This window comes from Diachasmimorpha longicaudata, chromosome 1 (assembly GCF_034640455.1).
Source record: "Diachasmimorpha longicaudata isolate KC_UGA_2023 chromosome 1, iyDiaLong2, whole genome shotgun sequence".
In the NCBI taxonomy this organism is placed as follows: domain Eukaryota; kingdom Metazoa; phylum Arthropoda; class Insecta; order Hymenoptera; family Braconidae; genus Diachasmimorpha; species Diachasmimorpha longicaudata.
Genome location: NC_087225.1, coordinates 2,069,371 through 2,086,815, shown reverse-complemented (window position 1 = coordinate 2,086,815; position 17,445 = coordinate 2,069,371). Strand labels below are relative to the sequence as shown.

Below are 17,445 nucleotides of genomic sequence, written 5' to 3'. Positions count from 1 at the left end.
AACAGTTTTTAAAATATTCATCAGTCTGAAACAGATTTAGTAATTGACCTCAGTCGAGGCTCGTCACAAAAGAGAATTCTTCATTTCATTAAAAGACTTAACAAACAATGTTGTCAACAATTATCATGTGTTTTTTATGTGTTTCCGTGCATTTTCATGGGCATTGACGTCTATCTAAGGAGAGTAATAATTTAGTCACTTAATTAGTATTGGTTTGAACCACATCTAGGGGTTATTTTAGTCACATTGGTTAAGTTTTGTAACGTCAAAATCAAACATGAGTTAATCAAATGGTTTCATTGGTATAGAGATATTGATTAGTCGATGTCACTTTAACTCTCCCCCATTTGAAAGGGCTCTTCGATCCAATAATTACACATAAAAAACTAGTGGTAAAATACGAGGCTTAAAAGGTAATTTGCGTGATTTTTAAACTATTATTCCTTTCCGTCCAACTTGTCCTAATTTTCACATTTTGAAAAATGATTAATTATGTTTTTTTATCTTTTCGATTATTCGCCGCTTTTGATTTGTCACTTTTGTAACTTTAATGATTACCACATTATTCCATTGATTTTCATGATTTTCCGTAATTTTTTTTTGGTCGTTTTTCCAATTTTCCAAGTTTTCCGGTTTTTAATTTTTCTTAATTTCACTTTTTCATATTTTTCCTTTATTATTTTCACTACTCTCGAATTATCTATTAACGTTTTGCAATTGCAAAAATTTGGAGCAATTTGCCACTTGCAGATTTTTTCTTCGCTTAACAAGCCTCTTTTTTATTTTCAAAATTGCCTTGAAACATTTTTGAAAAAAATGTCTTTGAATGTTGGACCCTGATAGTTCAGAATCATCGGAAGCGTGAATATTTGCTAGTGACAAAAAAATTTTTTTTTTCGATTATATTTACAATTCCATCAATCAAGGAATTTGCGTGACTGAGATCCCGTAAATGACCTCGAGGTCGGATCTCATAATTTACATTTTCACAGTGGTAATTTACGTTTTTTGAAATCGTAAATAACGTTTTTAACCTCATAATTTACGTTTTCAAAAACTTAAACTATGTGTTGAAAAAGACGTTTGAAATTTCCCATTTTACGGTTAGTTTTTTCTATGTGGTAATTATTTTCTCCTTTATCTCCGCGAATAGTACTGAAAGAAATAAAAATTCAAATTTTCTGTGTTTGGGGCTCGGAAAGAATGCTTGAAGTAACTTGGGTCGATAGCGATGACGCATGGATATTTTCTCTCCCGTTTTATTTATCGAAAATGTTTCATCGTTACGTTTGGTAGACTTACCATGTTAGCCAATGTGAGTGCTCACTGACCTGCTCCAAATTACGAATGAGTAGGAGTACGCGCATTTATTCTCGTGAAACGGGGACCAACAGACCGATGAGTCACAGTAGCACATACGAGGACAAACACTGCTTGATGGGCTCTTCTGGTATTTTTCGTTTTTTTCCTCAAGGGATTCGACGATCGGTGATGTAATAATAGGTTCCAGTGGTTGGTGGGAAGAACCGGTATTTTTAGGAGGCGTTTAAAGAGAGGAGAGTGATATTGACGGGCTAATTGGAGTCATATGTGATGGACAGGCGTATCGTCTCTACGAATCGGTAAAAAGACTTTCCACCAGGCAACGGTATAACATGAAAATGTTCAACTGTTCTTTCACGTTCCAGCAAAAATATTTTTATTCTTCTATTTCTATAAAGACTAGCATGAAGACAATAGGATACATCGACTTCACTGACATATCCGTTTTCTAGGAATATTTCTTAATTTTAAATACCGTTAAAATTCGCTGATAATGCTGATACCAAATTAGTGCCCCGAAAAGCCCATATCGAGTAACACTACATGAGTGGCATTACGATTGATCGTCAATAGTGTGAAATGAACATTTATTATTTCTTCCTCTTATTGATTTTCTAAAAGTGATAATTATCATTCCAATTTATACAAATACAATTATTGATCGCCTAAAGGTGGTTGGGCGGTGTTTCTCTTGAATTTGCAATGCTGGGAGATCTGGGTCTGATTCTCGGCTGGGTTGCAGCGGAAATATTGTTCTCTTTAATTCTGATTCTCTTTGAAGTATTTTAAATGAATAATTTTGATTTTTTTTAACACGCTGGTCACGCTATAAAATACGTCCTACACTTTTATTGATTTTTGCTTCTGCATGGAAGCAGGGTCTTCGTCGGATTTCGATGTCCTCTAATTCGGTCCGAAAATAATGTAGAATTGTATAACACGTGTTGTATACCCATTGCATTTGAATACATATTCTTTAACTATGTAAGAACTAAATTTACAAATTATTCACTATCGATTGTTCTAGAAAATATTCTCTTATTCTCGCAATTGAACTAATAAGTAAATACATTTTACGTAGCATGTAGTTCTAATCCATCATAAACATTTATAATCACCAGAAAGAGCTAAATATTGTAAATTAGCTTCTTAAGTAAAATTCGCTAAATGTTCCCTGAACCTTTGAGCTTTTAACCCTCTAGTATTGCAATAACTCCCACTCCTCTCTTTTCCAAAAAGTTCTCCTAGAAGACATCCTCTAATGACCTCATCCAGTTCAGTCTTAAAATTCACATAACACGAGTAACACCTAATTCATCTGAAGAGTATCTCGCTGCTTCCACATAATCTCCAATTGTAACGTGCCTTTCACGAGTAAGAAATAATACAACTTATTCAATAGTTATATTTATTAGAGTTTACATTTCGAATGTTTATCAAAAATTAATTTACAAATGGATTGAATAGGCCTTTGTACGATTAGTATTTCTTTTATTCAGGTGTTTCCACTTGACATTGGAAAATATTTTTACAAGAGAAAATTCTAGGAAGTTTGGGAGTGTTGTGTATGTTGTATCGCTTTAGTCTTTTAGTTAGTTCCTTTAAGGAAACGAAGCAGAGCAGTTGTGCCTTTCCAGCGTATAAAATAAAAGAATTAAACGGGATTTACACGTATAAATCATTTATAATTATCCCATTTCCAATAATATCATTAAAATACAACGAACGGAAGGAAGTAATATTTCTAGGAAATGTTGGTATGTCTGACGCAGTATCCGAGTTCTTTGCATCTGCAAAAATTCCTTATGTGGACCTAATCTATTTTGCCAGCAGTATTATTGTACATAATTATTTCAGTTTTTAACATTTATATTCTACTCAAGGATTCGATATAATTCAAGCTAGGTTATTGATCCGATGTGGTTTACTCGAAAGATCGTTCAAGTGTGTCCCTACCTCTCGGTTCGTCCAGGGTGAAGGGCCTTTTCCAAAGATAAGGCCCTTTTGTCTATTGCGTTGGTCCATGTGTTGGGCTGTTTAGCTTATAAACAGCTCACATGTTTACGTTATTTAGAGAAATGGTATTGAACACGTTGAATAAGCAACAAGTATAAGACCAGCCTTGAAATCACGCGACAGGAGTCCACGAAAAAATGGATGACATTCGAAGATGATAGAAGGAGTGCCCAGTTCGTAGGTTAAGGCCCGAATCTGCCCTTGTCCTCTCACTCTGTTTATTCGTTCTGTGAAGACCTTGTTTTGGGCTCGACGGCACTGAGTGGTATTAAGCCCTCGTCTCCTTCCGTCATGCTTCGATTTTCACGTGTCTTCGACTCAACTTAAAATTTCCCCACTTCCCTTCGACCTTTCAAATTCTGTAAATATCTTGAAAAAAAAATCATAATCAAGAGATGATAAATCATCGAATGTGGGCCACACGATGAATTTCATTCTTCCAGATCCTCACATTTTATTTTCTATTTTCCTAATTGCATGAGAAAATAACGAATGAATGATGAAGGCTTGAGTAAGTCCTCCTCGTGCTCCTAAGTTCGAAAAAATATTGAATAATTTTTCTTTGTTACACTACAGCATGTAGGAATCATTACTACATCATACTAATGTTGACTAAATCGCCGGCATTGTATAGTTACTAGACTTAAATATTCATATAACTCTCCATCATGACTCTTTTCTCTATATATACTATGCTTTGATAAACGGAGACGAACCTTTGTCGATGTGTGTTAATGTTTTGGTAAATAGCTGTCGATCGGTACATAAAAGTTCCATTAAAATAACCAACATATCTATTATTTGGGGGAATTAGACATCGATTACAGTTGAACGGCAAATAATCGAAAAATATAATACGATCACCGGGGAAATACATTCCAGGGACGGTTTTGTAACGAAAAATTCCATCTGGAGAGATTTTCAGGGGGACAACACGTCCATCACTGAAAATATGACATTAATCCAAAAAAAATCATGGACGCGGTCAAGGTTGAGGCATAATTTTAAATCAATCAGGCTAATGTTCCCTGGGATAATCAACTTTTTATGTAAAACGTTATTTGTGTGCAAGGAGTGCAAGTGTTGGGCCTGAAATCCAGGACATGAACCATACACTGTGACAATGACCTCAACTTACGACAGGAAACGATAAAATGTTTGAACCTTTAATAAAAATCACATGTCCAAGGTCACTTAGTATTGACTCACTCCTTGTTCTTGAGGTTATTATTTAGTCACTTAAATTCCTGACCAATTTCGATGAAAGTATTTTCGTGTATAACCCTGATTATCAGCTTCAAAAAGTTCCCTAGACTAATTTGGATTTACCATCGCATTTCTGATAAATACACTTAACACGAAAGTTCAATGATTTTTATTTTTTGTCAATCAATCACTCGACGGATTTTGATGAAGCAATTTTATATTGCAGAACTGTAGATGTTCACCGAGTACTGACAAGTCCATAATTCTCCTTCCAGGGCAAACATTCTGTTTTTTTCTCTCCTTCAATAACATTTCTATTCGGATCAAACTCTTCCAGTTTTTTTCTTTCTTTGCAGGTGTCATATGAGAAAAAAACTCTTGCGTTTATTTAATTTACTTGCCTTAATAAATCATCCTCTGTGTCTCAATCTACTTGACATTTTTGTAATCATTGTCAAACAACTCAACCACCTCAAGTGCTACGTGTCTCAGGTTAACATAAAGATCACAGAAAAAAGAGAGAGACTATGCTAGAGAGAGAGAGAGAGAGAGAGAGAGAGAGAGAGAGAGATACTATGCATGGTTGCCACAATGGACACTATTCAGTATTAGCTGTGTGCTCACGTATTCATACACAGTCTACTCATGTGTGTGTGAAGCGCGTTGGACTGTACTTTGCCAAAAATTTGTGGTGCAAGTCAAGCGCTCAGTTGAGCGGGATCTTTGGGCTCAACCGAAAAAATTTTGATGCGGTCACTCTCGATACAACAACTTTAAAAATAAGGAGCAATTACATACATTCTCGTATCAACCTTCACATATCAAGTTTTCTAGTTTCCCTTGGGAGTTTTTTTATTTTATATTGAGATCAAGAAAAACTATTATTTTCTGAGAAAGAAATTTTGGTTGAATTATAGTAAATAAAGTACTCTTGTGAACTGACCACCTTCATCCACGTCACTACATGATATTTATAGAATTGTTTTTCATGTATTTCAATGAATGTTTTTTTGTGTTTTTCAGGTCCACGCTAAACATGAAGAAAAAACAGAGAGCAAATCTGTATATCGGGAGTATAATCGTGAATTCCTGTTGCCAAAAGGCACTAATCCCGAGACAATTAAATCATCGCTCAGCAAAGATGGTGTGCTGACTGTCGAAGCTCCACTTCCGGCTCTTGGATGTGGTGAAAAACTCATCCCAATTGCCCAGCAATAAACAGCAATGAAAAACTGGATTACTCACATTGTTCTATTGAATGACTCCCGTTTAATTATGTTTCCAGTCTTATTTTTCCCAAAATCCAACTTTCGGTATTAATTTTCCTCTTTTATCTCCAAAATTTTTTGACAAATGTATTCTTTGCCAACAAGAGCCTCAGCTGTTGTTAATCGATGTTTGCTATTGCGCCTTAAAATATTTAATAAATGAAAATTTATAAAAGATGATGTTGATGGTGTGAATTGAAATGATACTGCAATTCCAAATGTTCAAAATTCGTTCAGAGTTCGTTGGACTCGATAAGGTGCATGAATTTATCAATCAAAGCAGAATAAATACTTTATACTTTTCAATACACAAAACGACTGCTTTTCCAAAGTTTTAATATTTATAAAATTAACGCTACGGAAATAAATAACGTAGTGGTAAAACAGTGCATGGTGATTTTAACAATTTGCCAGTGTTCAATGGATATCTTATGTAGAAGATAAAGCAAAATTGATGTCATAATCTCTTTTCTAACAGACAATCCGTTCCACAAAAAAGTTTTTTATGAGAATTTCGTTACGTCCATTATATTTGGAGATATTTTGTCGAAAACACATAACAGCTGAGTTGTTTTGAGCCGTTTTATCGCTTCGTTTCTCAAATTGTTTCATTGAAATTTCTGATGGAAGATTTTTGGATTTTAGAAAAGTCTTGCAATTGTCAGGCTTTTGCAGAACGTTACAAAGAAATGATTTTTTTAAAGGGGAACTGACCATTTATGGTAAATCATCTAGATAGTAAGGAGTTTTTCTACAATTTGATAACGTCTTACTATTTTCACAGACAATTCCACCCAAATGTGTAACTCGATCAAAAATATCGAAATTTGTATCAGGGATGGCCAGCAATTTTACAATTCTTCAGTACTAAAGGGATTTGCAATTTACTTTGATAAATGTTTATACACATAAAATTATATAGTTCAAAAATATAAATATTTGATAATATAAAATTGTAAAAATATCATCAAACAAATAATTATAATTTTGGAAAGGGGATTTTCGATTCATCAAGTAATGGTCAATATGTTCATTATTAGTTAATAAAAGCCATTGGAATTTGAATGGCTAAAATAAATTAGTGATCACAATAATGGCAAATTTCGGAGCTATCAATAATAATAAACATGGCTATCCCTGGTGTACAGATTCGTTAAAATTAGAAGAACTTCCATCACAAATTTCAGTCAGGAATTTGTCATTTCGTATAACACAGACTAGAAATTGAAATAGAATTCAACGGTCTAAAGCTTAATTGAAAGTAACAGTGAAAAAATGATATGCAAAATTAGATTCGTAACTTATATTCGCGTTTAGACTAGAATATACGGTCAAATGACTAAAAAAAATACAATGCCTAGTATATTTAAGCATTATAATATTAATATTATTTATGAATATTGAAATATTTTCACTGGAAAGTGTTTAAAAATTATTGGCAGAGGTGAGAAGAAATTAAATAAAGAGATAAAATTTAAAAGTAATATCCGAGTTATTTTTCTAATCTTATCACGTTGGTCAACAGACGCGCTTCTATAGGAAATGGAGTAAACTTCCGTGGATTGGAGGCAGTGATCAGATATGTGTGTATGTCAGGTGTTATCACAGGTTTTATACTTTATTAAGAAAATATTCAATCTTATATACATGAGAATATAATTTCCATGTTAAATCATTCTGTAAAATAAAAATGGACACGTACAAATTGATTTTACATTCAACTTCTCTTCAACAGCATAAAAGTTCCACATAATTTAACAAAAGTTTCATCTTTTCCTCTCGTTCTTTATGACGAGAAATTACGACAATTCTCGATGATTTTGGCTTTTCAATTAATATACTGATTATTATTGATGGTAGTGAGTAGAAGCACCAACCGTTACATAAAATAAAAATCTTCAAACATCTCATCAATAAATACAAAACATATTCCATTGATTTGATGACATAAAATTACGATAGAGCTTTATGTTGGTAATTTATTTTAAATTGAAAATATATTCAACTCGTCAGGAAGGTGTGCACAATTACTCATTCACTCTATGATCAGACTTGACCACTCAATTATCATGATCATTTTCATTAAAAAAAGCTCTGGATAGTTAAAAATAATTACTGAATAAAAACGAATGAATCATCATTCAGAATTATTAATAATATATTTGGTTAATAGAGCGACCTAAGTGCTGGGTATTTCGGCAGCAAAGAGCGACGAATCAGGTGTACTAAAAGTTGGAGATTTTCCTTCTTTAGCAATTCTCAAAGCTTGGAACACAGCAACAGTGTCTAATTCCTTTTGATTTGGTTTTTCATTATCGAGACAAATATCAGCAGCTCGCTTGCCAAAAGGCTCCAACACTTTAACCCGATAATCCACTATTGTGGAGACTGGATTACCAGTCAATCTGAGATTTTCCAGGCAGGGAAGAGATCCAATATGCTTGACCTCCTCGATATTCTCAATTCTATTACAACTCACGTCCAGCCACTCTAGGGAATAAAGTTTCGAGAAACTTGCTAACGAAGTCAGCTGATTCTGAGAGATATCCATGTGCACAATATTCCCCAATTTAGTGTGCAACTTATCAGGCAAATTGATGAAATTATTGGACGCAAGGTAAAGCTGCGAGAGTCTGGGTAGCAGAGTCACATTGGAAATTTCGGCAAGGAGATTATTGTTGAGAACCAATGACTCGATATGGGGCATCAACTTTATAGCCTCATCGATGCATTCTATTCGATTATCGCTGAGATCTACATGTGTCACTTTCAGCCAAACGTGCGAGTCATTTGCATTTTCAATTCTCTGGTGGACCTCCTCGCACATCACCAACTCTATGATGTTCTTCAACTTGGTGTGATGTACCTCAAGAATTTTGACTGTGTCACGAACATTTCCCATGCCATATATTTTATCTACTGGATAATGACTTATTACAAGGTGCTCGACAGTTTTAAATGTCGATAACTCGATTGGGAGACGAGACGGATTTATGTTGCTGGTGCCATACGGCTCGTTGCTGCCTTCAATAGTAAGAGTCTTCAGATGAGAATTCAGATCCAGTACATGACTGAAGTCAAATTTACGGTCTGCCACCTCCAGTGGGGGACAGGGCTGCTTTAATCGCTCACTTATTGCGTAGAGCTGAAATAATTAGAATAGATTAGTAAAATAATCCCGTTATTACAATTATTTGTGAATTTAAAGATATCATCGGACTTTGGCCCTGATTGCTTCCGAATAGAAGGTCAGAGTTGTGTTCGAGGCATTTTTGTGTCATAAAACGTGAAAATATAGTTTTTAGGGTCATATTTGTCTGCATGTGTGGGGCAACATCGGTTCTGACACAAGTTATGCATTTATTTCGATGATTTTCTCTCAAACTAAATTTACTGATTAAAAAATCACATAAATCGATGAGAATTGAAATGATCTGATTGACGTTGACTTAAAGTATTTGGTGTTTTAGAAAATTCCAGATTATCTATACGACTCAAGGTAAAGCACTCCTTTTAGAGATAAAAAAAAACTTTCCCCAAATACTTTATCAATGGATACTCATCAAAGTATCCACAATTTTTAGTGGGGCACCTAGAATTTTATAAAACATGGAAAAGCTTTACTAACGTCTTTCCGGAGACTGGAAATTGCTAAATTAAGTCTGAACCACTTTATTTTATTCTGTGAAATATACTCCTGATGGAATCCAGTTTAATTTCTTCTTGTCAATTATCACATTGGCTGGAATCAATTTTTCTAATTGCACCATTTTAAATTAACACAATTTATGACTCTGTTACGAAAAATCCTTTTTAAATATCTACATTACTTTCAAAAGTGAATATTTAGGTGCAAATTAATATTGAGTGACAGTGACGCATGAAAAACCCATATTATTCCGGATAGACTGGGTGACGATTAGGTAATTTTTTTTGTAATTAGAATTATCGAGCAAACTTGAGAATGTTGTGGAGGTCATAGAGAATTGCATCGGAACGTTGGTTCATCTTTAATTATTTATGAAAAATAAGAATTCATGGGACCACATCTGACGGCAATGGGAAAGTGGCAATCGATTGAAAAGACGGTATTAATTTATCTCCAATTTTGATAGGTGAACAATTGATAGGGAGATTGCTTAGTCTTCATTATGGGTACAAAAAGGATAGTTGTTGATATACACTGGGTGACGGAAATTAACCATTGGTTTAGGTAGCAAATGCCCATTTTTCATATTTTTCTACATTGATGGAGTCAGATCAGTTAATGAGAAATTGATAAGTGATGGATCAGCCGATATCAATTTTTATTTTAATTTCATCTGCGTCTAAGGTCATACATAACATGCGTGTCGAGTTAGTTCAGTATCAATTAGTTTGTCAGCCGATCAGGCGCTCAATTTCGAGAAATTGACTATCAAATCAAATCCATACATCATCAAAATTAGAGAACAAATCAGTAAAATCAAAATGAAAAATGCCCTAACCGACATTTCCTGCTTATGAATTCCCTCGCGTGGCAGAATAGAAGGAAATGAGGCAGAAAGAGCGACAGATGATCTTGCAAATAATTTTAAAATCCCATGCTCGGATTTCTGAACCCAATTCAAATGTGCACATCAGAGAAACATCCACTAGAAGTACAGAGCAAGCAACCAGTGTCGAAAAGAAAATGTAGCGAAGCTACCTTATGTTATATTTATTTTGAATATCGGTTCATTCTGTACAGCTCAACACATTATTTTAATTTCGACTTAGCAACAGAATGCCATGACGCCCAATGACGAATATCGCGCTATCCTTATCGCAGGACACCTTCGAATATTATTGTCATTTGTCGCGGACACAGTTACGTTACAGCTCCAAACCCATTGGTTACAAAATCTTCGCCTCGCCAAATCTTCCCGCCGATGCCGAATCCTCATCCTGGATCGGCTATCTCCCATCCTTAGCATCCTGTTCGGCCTCTGGAATCACTATGCTGCGTCTTACTCTCTCTTCCGTATTTCTAGTCCAATGTCCGATGTCTCGAACATCTGAACATTGATCTCTCGTTCAGACTCCAAGACAATCGTTCCGTTCAGTCATGCTGGTGGTGTGAAAAACCTAATAAGTCCAATTTCCCCCTAAACTGATTATTTCCTTCGTAACATACACTGTCAGCCCCCCCCCCCCTCCAAATAGATTTTCCCAAAAAACGTCATAACTTGACCCAAAAACTGAGACCCCCCCCCCGTTGGCTCAACTGCCGCTCAACAATGCCACTTGTTCTTCCACTATTCATTTTATTAATGGCTCATAAGTAATAAAGGATGAGCACACTCGACGGTGCAATTGTCTACGACCTCCAACGCATTCACTATATATCTGCCTACCATGCTACTCAATGAATTGTTAATTGCTCATCGCACAATTTCCATCCTAAACGTCATTAATTTTTCATAAATAAGCAACGATGACCTACAAGCATTCAAGAGATACGCGTTACTGTTAATTAATTAATTGAACTTACAAATACGACCACATTCTATTGGGGCCATCGAGGCATTCTGATAAATTCGCGAATGGGTGTGAACTTCATGTAAATCTTTTGGAGTTTGTACAACCCACAAACATTCAAGAGGTGTAAAGTAGTGCTTATTCAATGACTAATCAACTAATTGAACATGTAGACACTCATGATTTTGCAAACTTAATATGATCTTTTAGGAGATTGTACAACTCAGGACCAGTCAGCAATAAGGAAATTACCTTTAATTAATTGACTATTTAATTCATTATTAGTAATTACCTCAATTTCCTTAACTAATTACATTATTTTACATGAATGAAGTACTTCACTAATTATTCAATCAATTGCAGATTTGAATTAATTACAGGATGCTCTGATGGTCGTAGTAGAATGCAGCCGTGCTTGTTGAAGTGATTAAAAAAAAATTTTTTATTCAATGTCTATTGGCGGTGCAAATTCTATGAACGGCTTGCAAAACATGCACAACCTTCCACATGAATACAAACAAAAGTAGACCTTTATTTTTTATAACAGTGCTAGCTTGAATTCATCTCAGCACAATTATAAAGAACAAAAATAAAACAAACGAAAAAAAAATGATTAAAAAAATTCAACATTAATGACTTTGTCAAAAATATCAACTACATATATTAATAGACTAAATGCGTGAGTGCTAGTGGAACTGTGGACATTGAACTCAAAATTAGGGGCTATTTAGACACTAGTACGTCCTGACTTGGTTTTTCGTAATCAATTAGAAAAGCAGCTAAAAAGTCAATCATTAACCCTTGACCATCAATCCAATTGATTACCACTTAAAAAATCATTGGAGTTCGGAGTATGGAAAAGAAAGTAAGGAAAAAAAGAAAAGTAGGAAAAATCACACTTAACGTGAGTTAAAGGATAAGAAAGGGACAGTCTGTGGAGTCTATCCTCCACAGAATGATATTGCAAATATGCATTACACGCCGAGGTTTTTCTTGTGTAGTTGATTGAATGTTCTTTTCAGGAGAATTGGAATTCACTTAAATTATACACAACACCTTTAATAAAAACTTCAAACGTATTTAATAAATAAAAGATGAACTACAATGCACAGATATCGTGAGGAAGGGAAAGATCTCCGTTGAGATATTTCTGCGACAATACTGGTTGGATAAAAAATTATGGAAGTGGAAAATGAGTTTTGAAATGTCTCAGGGTCGTGAAAAGTAATAATCCTGCTAATAAAGAATTCGTACTAAGCCGAAAAATGATTATTGCAGTTGGCAATATAACAATTGGAGAAAAGAATCTATAAAATCATTCCACGTGCAGAGTTTTCCATCAATAAAGGGATTAGAACGGTTCCTTATAGGTGCAGGGAATTGAGAATTATTTTAATATAACGATATAAATTTTTCAAGAGAAAATGTGCGGAAAGATAAAGTGAGCAATATTCCGAAAACATTCAAAAGAATTCTATAGTTTTATTATACTCTAAAGGATGCGCTTGAAATTTTTAAGTTTTTTATGAATCTATTGGGAATTTGCTCGAGGTATAAATTTAGATTGTACTAAAAAAAAGGAACGGAAAAATACTAAATAATAATAACAATAAATCTATTTCGCGTATTTGATATGCAACATAGTTAAAGAATAACTAAAGACATAAGTAGTATTGGAAGGTAAACCAGCGCACGCTAACGGAGAAAGATAGAATGGAAACTCAAGTTTTAAATATATACTTAGATAGACACGTGATATTAGCTATAACAATTGTACCATGGATGTATTATAAAGGTCAGGGAGGAGAAACAAAGAGAGAATGACCGTAGCCAATGTAAAACAAAGAAAAACATTTGTAACATCAAAGGAAATAAGGTGAATACTGAATATTGGTATGAAGACGTCATGACTAATTTCCAATTCGACTAATGATAGGGCTAAGTGTCGAAAACATTAACATCAACTTGATTTTGAAAAAAAGAAAGACAACAACCACTCAAAAGCAACTTAGAAGGAGCTTCAAAACATTCAATAAGAGATAATTCCTTCGTCTCATTTTCATGGGTAACTTGTCATATGCCTATGTCGATAGAATATATTTAAAGAACGGAACTTTGGTACTATAAGACCGATATACATATATGTTAAACTGGCAGTGGACATTGAGCCAAAAATTTTGAAAAAAATCAAATCTGTAAAACGATGTAACATAAATCGGTCACAGTGATATGATATAGATTTCCAAGTTTTTATAGTTTATATTATGAAATATGTGATAGAATGTGATGGCAAGGATGAAGATACGTCGATGTGTCAATAATATTCACCGATTGATTCATTACCTTGGAGATGGGAATTGCGTCCATTCGGAAGCTTGTTACCAAAGAAATTAATGGAAATAACAAAAAAAAATCCTCACAAGGTAGAAAGTAACGGCAATACAGCTTCTGGTGAATAGAGTTCTACGTTACTGTTTACATATTTAGAAAATTTTTGTGCACGATAGATACCGGCAAGTTTAATAAATTTTTGAAAAATAATCGGCTTAAAAATAAATGAAAAATGGTCGAGCGAGGAGTGAATGCAAGAGGTGAAACGAAGGAGAATCTATTAGTTTCTGGTAGAGAACCATAAATTTTTTCCTCAATATAAGCTATATGTCCTACTCCAAAAAGGATAAACATCGATACTATTGATATTTTAAAAGCTTGTCACGCTGATTTCTCATTGGCTCGTAGCTCTGTAAGGCGACTCTTTTGAATTTAGAACTCATTTAATCTTCAAACTTTTTAGAATTACTGCGTTATAACAAATTCAGCAAATTAATCTTCAAGTTCTAGGATAAAAATCAGTCAATACCAAGTGTTAATTAATGATTTCAACGTAAAAAATGTGGTTGCATATGTACAAAAATTGTACGCATTCATTAGGTAACTTACTACCCATATAATTTGTAGAGGAAAAGAAACGAAAAGCAGCAACTGACACTATTATTGCCTCCGAATGGAAAGCCTTGCTTTTGACCGATTTTTCCATTTCCTGATTTCAAGTGCAAATTATCTGGAATGTTATAAAACGCTAGAAACATTTTTTATATCATGTCTGTGTGTATGTGCTGGAAAATTCGCAATTTTTAAGATTAATTTTGAGAAAATTGTAAGAAATGCGGTAGAACTTCCAGCTACACATCTGTTTTTATAAATTATGATAGCTATTATTAGCCTTTGCTTGGATGCGTCGTTCCAACTCGATCGCTCTAGTAATTTCTGAGACATAGCAACTTTGGTAAATTTCATTTTTCCTCAATATTTCAAAAACTACAGCAAGGATTTCAATTTTTTTTTTTTTTTCAAAATACTCGTTTCAGGGGATCCTATCTATATCAATCGAAATATCCATATTTTTACGGGTAAAATTTCGAGATATCGCAGTTTGTAGGTTTTATCATCATAAGCGTTGTGAGAATCATAAATTAACAAAAAACAGAAACAGCACATTGAAATTTGGCAGATTTTATAGCATAACAGGTTGCCATTTTGGATGGCTACGATCGACCAGGCGGTTCCAGAGAATACACCTCTTGCGTGAATGTATTTCCTTGAATATTTCATGAACTACTCAACAAATTTCAATTGTTTGTTCAAAATACTCGTGTCAGTAGCCACCATAGGAAGCTATGAAAATATGTTCACCAATTTTTACAAAAACTGCGAGATCTTGTCTTTTTTCCATTTTTTTTAGTATTCTAGACTCAATCATCTAATGAAAAATTGGCATAGCAAGTTTAAATTCGATATGATGATAGCTAAACCTCCTGGTGAATGTCAGTACCACAAACTAACTCACATCGCGAATATCTACATTTTCATTTTTAAAACCGAATTATCGCGGATCCAGTCGGAAGCATACGACTAATCGAATTGGTAGAAATGAAAGAAAACCAAATTACGCGTGAAGTATCAGTCACATCACTTCTGTCTAATAGTGTCGGCCGCCTGTTTGTTTCCTCTATTTCTGCCAATTTCAGTGGTAGTGGACTTCGGAATGGATCCCGACTAATTCGATTTGAAAAATGAGAAATTAGTTATTCGTAATGTAATTGAAAAACTTGAAAAACATATTATTCAATACTTCGAATACAAAACTGCCATTTCATTCTTATTTCACTTCTAATTATTCCAACATATAACTGCATATGCTATTTCTGCAACAGGTTCCTAAATTTTTGCAGGGTTTGTAAGAGGACCTATGTAATACTTTAATGATATAACATAAATACAAAAAATTGTAAAATCTAGAAAATTCATCAAGAACGTATAAACAGCTTTTAATGGGTCTAGATAGGGAGCTCAAGAGGAATATTTGGAAACAACATGAAATCGGTTCACCAGTTTCGAAAATATTCGAGATTTGAGATGAAAAACCAAATTTTTCAATACTCCTATTTAGAGTGCATGGTATGTGTGGACACAAACTAACTGCCTGTCAATAGCTCCATTTAGTCCATGTCAGTATTTTATAGTTTTTCTCAGAACAGTACCGGAATGTTTAGAATATTTTTAATAAACAGAAACAGAGAGGGAAAAGAAAGTAATGAGTGAACAAGGGCCTTTTGTTAAATGGGTCCAGAGTGTGAAAACTTTGGTCACTAAGGGCTACTTCCTCTGGAGACATCATAGGAGAAAGATATACCTTCTGCGTCCGATAATTCAAAATTAAAGTTTATAGCCAAATCGGTTGATATTATTTAGTAAATTCCTGTCCATAATCCAATAATTCCGTACAAAAAACATCAATCATAAGAAGACTCCTTGAGATGGCTTCCCATTTTTTAAAATTTGTTTGAAAATATATTTTTATAATTTTCGAGTTCAGGCTTTGTAGAAAAATAATCAAATGAAACGGAGATAACGTTTGAAAAGGTGTATTCCCGAGCCTTAAATTATTCACGTATAGTAAACATATGTTAAGAAACATAATTTTGTGAAAAATCTAATTTAAATAACGCTGATCATCCATTAAAAAAAAATTCTGCGCAATTTGATTGACAAATTTGATGATTGCAAATGTACGAATCTATATTATGGTCTGTATCAATGTATCTGTATTTGTTCATCCTGAAATGATAAATTCCTTAATTGGCCTTGGTGCAATGCCCTCCTACAATTGTTCCAAAATATTTATTGAAATAAAATCCTTACTTGAATAGGAGTGAACGTACAACCCTTTTCGTCCAGCAATAAAGCTTCGCCCTCGGTAAAAAAATGCAGAGACATATTTTGGAGCAGGAAGAAAATGTCATAAACATGTAGGTCCAGAAACATGGCCAACTCCCTTGGCATCGTCTTCTTCAAATAATTATAAACAGAATTTAGATAAATTTCGAGTCCCTGTCTCCTCTTCTCAATGAAAGCCTCACTCTTGTTGCCAATGAGTTTCTTTGGGGGAAGGCTTTCCTTCTCCACACAGTGCTCCGACACCAGAGTCTCATGCAGTTCCGCGAATTCATTGTATCTGTGCTTCAGTGTCCACACAATTTCGTCAATTCTAACCTCAACGACATAGAACGTAATCCCATCTATTGTCTGGACAGATGGGATTTTAATCTGTATGTTCTTTGGATTCAACAATAAACAAGCCATTATGTGAGTTGAAGCTTCTAGTGGGGCCCTTGAACCTGGATATCTGACGTGGAATGTCCAGTCTCCACAATTAGCCCTGTCAACATCACAGATTGAATTTAATTCTCACACCTTCCGGCATTCTCGACGTATTTATCAACTTTTTCGGCTTTGATTCGTATTATCTGACAGCCACAAAAATGAAATTCAGGGAATGAAACATTGTTTTTGTGAAATTGTTTGGCAGAAACTTTGACAGACTGATTGCAATTGTGTGCGTGACTTAAGTAGTTGTGTGTAAGAGGAGAAGCACCAACAGCAAGAGAGCTTTCTTTTTATAAAAAAAAGCATTGGACTGGAAACTGTCATGGCGGAAGACCTGCAGGAAAGTGTCATGGCGGCGCATGAACGCTGCATTTCCATGTGATTCTCATGAAAATTGACATGACGATCGCGAGTGCGGTGTTTGAAAAAGTGTGTGTAAATTACAAATTAGACTGATACTCTGGAT

At 34.4% G+C, this 17,445-nt stretch overlaps 2 protein-coding genes across 4 annotated transcripts in view; one reads left to right on the top strand and one right to left on the bottom strand.

Annotated features, from left to right (window-relative positions):
- The window catches only part of LOC135166065 (alpha-crystallin B chain), a 28,734-nt gene extending 21,437 nt beyond the window's left edge, over positions 1-7,297 (top strand). For all 3 annotated transcript variants that reach the window (XM_064128023.1, XM_064128036.1, XM_064128032.1), the window contains one exon: positions 5,569-7,297. In XM_064128023.1, coding sequence (XP_063984093.1) covers positions 5,569-5,763 — 195 coding nt within the window. In that variant the 3' untranslated portion in view covers positions 5,764-7,297. The remainder of the gene's footprint in view (positions 1-5,568) is intronic.
- Positions 7,298-7,405: 108 nt separating this feature from the next.
- LOC135166061 (nischarin) lies at positions 7,406-17,282 on the bottom strand. Its single transcript, XM_064128009.1, has 2 exons — positions 16,515-17,282; positions 7,406-8,958 (listed from the first exon to the last, which is right to left on the bottom strand). Exons 1-2 carry the CDS (start codon positions 16,953-16,955, stop codon positions 7,993-7,995), a joined length of 1,407 nt encoding a protein of 468 aa, XP_063984079.1. The 5' UTR covers positions 16,956-17,282; the 3' UTR covers positions 7,406-7,992.
- Between the last annotated feature and the right edge of the window lie 163 nt (positions 17,283-17,445).

Excerpts from the sequence above, each read along its gene's own strand:
- LOC135166061 (XM_064128009.1), bottom strand. The coding sequence starts at position 16,955 with ATGGCTTGTTTATTGTTGAATCCAAAGAACATACAGATTAAAATCCCA. Across the intron at positions 8,959-16,514 it reads GTACGTTCACTCCTATTCAA|CTCTACGCAATAAGTGAGCG; the intron begins GTAAGGATTTTA and ends TAATTATTTCAG.